The sequence below is a fragment of the Eimeria mitis genome, genomic scaffold, assembly GCF_000499745.2.
Source record: "Eimeria mitis Houghton genomic scaffold, Emh_scaff294, whole genome shotgun sequence".
NCBI lineage: Eukaryota > Apicomplexa > Conoidasida > Eucoccidiorida > Eimeriidae > Eimeria > Eimeria mitis.
Window position 1 is genome coordinate 4,474 of NW_013571282.1, and position 2,732 is coordinate 7,205.

A 2,732-nucleotide genomic window follows, 5' to 3' on the forward strand; every position below is an offset into this window, starting at 1 on the left:
TTATATAAGGAAATATAAAAGAGATGGTTGTTTATTGTATTGTTTTATTGTTTTCTTAGTTTTCTCTGTTTAGGTGTCTCTATATGTTACTGTCTCCTCTTCTCTACTCTATCATATATCTATTACTGTCTCCTTTTACTGTCTCCTTTTTTCTGTCTCTGTTTCTGTTGTGTCTCCTCTACTGTCTCCTTTCTTTTGTCTCTGTTTCTGTTTATATATTTTCTGTTTTTTTGTTATTTTTCTGTGTTTTGTGTTGGTGTTTTCTTTTGTCTCCTTTTTTTTTTGTTTTTTATTCTGTCTCCTCTGCGGTGTATGCTGAGCTCACAGTCTCCCCATTACTTCTTCTTCTGTTGTTTTTATTTTCTCTTTCTCCAGCAGCATCATAAACAATGCACAAAGGGGGCTTACACCACCTGCGGAGACACCTGAGGAGACACCTGCGGAGACACCTGAGGAGACACCTGCGGAGACACCTGAGGAGACACCTGCGGAGACACCCGAGGAGACAGTTGTGGGGTCACTCAGTTCATCTATCTTCGGCTGTACGATCAGCTCCAGCTGGTTGGGTTCTCCCCTGCTGAACCCCTGCCGCAGCCTCTGCTGCTGCTGCTGCTGCTGCTGCTGCTGCTGCAGCAGCAGCAGCTGCTGCTGCTGCTGCTGCTTCACGCCTAAGACTATAACACGAAGGGAGTCGCCCGGCTGCAAGCTGTTCCAAAGGGCCTCGGGGTCTCCTCTAGGGGGGTTGGGGGGCCCCTCGGGGGCCCCCTTGGCTTTGCTTGGGGGCCCCTGCGGGGCCCCCTTGGCTCTGCTTGGGGGCCCCTGGGGGGCCCCCAAACCCTCTCCCCCCCGCGCGTCTCCTCTTATGAAGAAATGCCGAGCAACGGAGACACGCGGAGGCAGCAGATGCTGCGCTGCAGCTGGCAGCAGCAGCTGCAGCAGCAAGGAGCTGCTGCTTTTAGCTATAACACGGCCTGAAACCACAACACACACTAAACCCTAAACCCTAAACCCTAAACCCTAAACCCTTTTTCTCAAACCTTAAACCATCGATGCCCAGCCTGAAGAGGAAACCCCAATATGTCAGCCTTCTCCCCCTACTGCCTCGCGGGGAGTTCAGCAGCAGCAGCAGCAACAGCAGCAGCAGCAGCAACAAAAACAGCAGCAACAACAACAGCAGCAACAACAACAACAGAAACAACAGCAGCAACAACAACAGCAGCAGCACCAGCAGCAACAACAACTGCAGTAGCGACAGCAGCATCAACAGCAACAGCAGCAACAGCAGCAGCAGCTGCCGCAAGGGGTACAGCCATGGGCCTGCATGCAGGATACACCCGAACTATAGAGCAGCTGTTTGGAGTGTACATGCAGCTATTTGGGGTGTACATGCAGCTATATGGGGTGTATATGCAGCTATTTGAGGTGTACATGCAGCTATGTGAAGTGAACATGCAGCTGTTTGGGGTGTATATGCAGCTGTTTGGGGTGTATGTGCAGCTGTTTGGGGTGTATATGCAGCTGTTTGGGGTGTATATGCAGCTGTTTGGGGTGTACATGCAGCTCAGCGTTTACCTTCTAGCGGATGTTTTGTTTCTTTCAACCACAAAACGAGATCTGCTATTTCGTCAGACAGTCCTCCGCTAGGGGCCGAGCCCTGCTGCTGCTGCTGCTGCTGCTGCTGCTGCTGTTGCTGCTGCTGCTGCTGCTGCTGATATGGATGCGAATTAAACTGAGGGGGAAACTGTGGCGGCGGCTGCCGTCGCTGTTGCTGCAGCCGCTGCTGCTGCTGCTGCTGCTGCTGCAGCGGCTGCAGCGGCTGCTGCTGGGCTTCTCGTTGTTGCTCTAGCAACCCTCTCTGCTGCTGCTGCTGTTGCTGTTGCTGCTGCTGCTGCTGCTGCTGCTGTGGGTGGTGTTGCTGCTGCGCGGCTCTCGGTCCCCTTCTGATTGTCGCCAGCTGCTGTGGCTGCGGTTGCTTCTGCTGCCTCACATGCTGCGGCTGCTGCTGCTGCTGCTGCTGCTGCTGCTGCTGTTGCTGCTGCTGCTGCTGCTGCTGCTGAGCCACCCGGCTCAGTCTGCTGCGCTGCTGCTGCGTTTTCTTTTCAGCTGTCGGCGACCCGCCAGGGGGAGCGGCCTGAAGGTAACACCCAGCCACAAACCCTAAACCCTAAACCCTAAACCCTAAACCCTAAACCCTAAACCCTAAACCCTGTTCTGTATGCGCTAGATCGTAGGAAATGCTGATGGGTGTAAATGTAATTTATTTTTGCTGTTTATTTTGGGGCTGCATGCACGGAGACGCACAACTGGTAGATGTGCTGCTGCTGTTGAGGGGTGGAGCCCTCTGGGGTGTATAGGCAGGGGCCCCCTTGGGGGGGCCCCTCTCGGGTGTATAGGCATAGGGCCCCTTGGGGGGGCCCCCCTGGTGGGGAGCGGCTGGGGCCCCCTCACCCCCCGACTCCTCGCTGCTGGAGGCAGGGGGGCCCCCTTCTTTCTCTCTGCTCGTTGCTGCTGCTGTGCTGCTGCTGCAGCAGCAGCGCATGCAGCCCCACCCTCAGCACGTGCTTGGCTTGGCTGCGAAGGCCCCCCTTCAGCCCCAGGCTCACCCCCAGCAGCAGAAGCAGCAGCTGCTGCTGCTGCTGCAGCAGATAGGCTCGAAATACATCTTTCTGGTGTACGTACACCTGGGGGAGCCTGGGGGCCCTGTAAGAGGTAACGTCTGCATGCAGAAGGGC

General features: G+C 55.2%; 1 protein-coding gene across 1 annotated transcript in view; it reads right to left on the reverse strand.

Moving 5' to 3' along the window:
• EMH_0007050 (uncharacterized protein) overlaps nucleotides 1–2,732 on the reverse strand; it is a gene marked incomplete at both ends in the record, with an annotated part of 6,935 nt that overhangs the window by 3,796 nt on the left and 407 nt on the right. Inside the window, 2 exons of the mRNA XM_013497800.1 lie at nucleotides 326–971; nucleotides 1,573–2,131. Of these exons, the coding sequence (XP_013353254.1) occupies nucleotides 326–971; nucleotides 1,573–2,131 (1,205 nt within the window). The remainder of the gene's footprint in view (nucleotides 1–325; nucleotides 972–1,572; nucleotides 2,132–2,732) is intronic.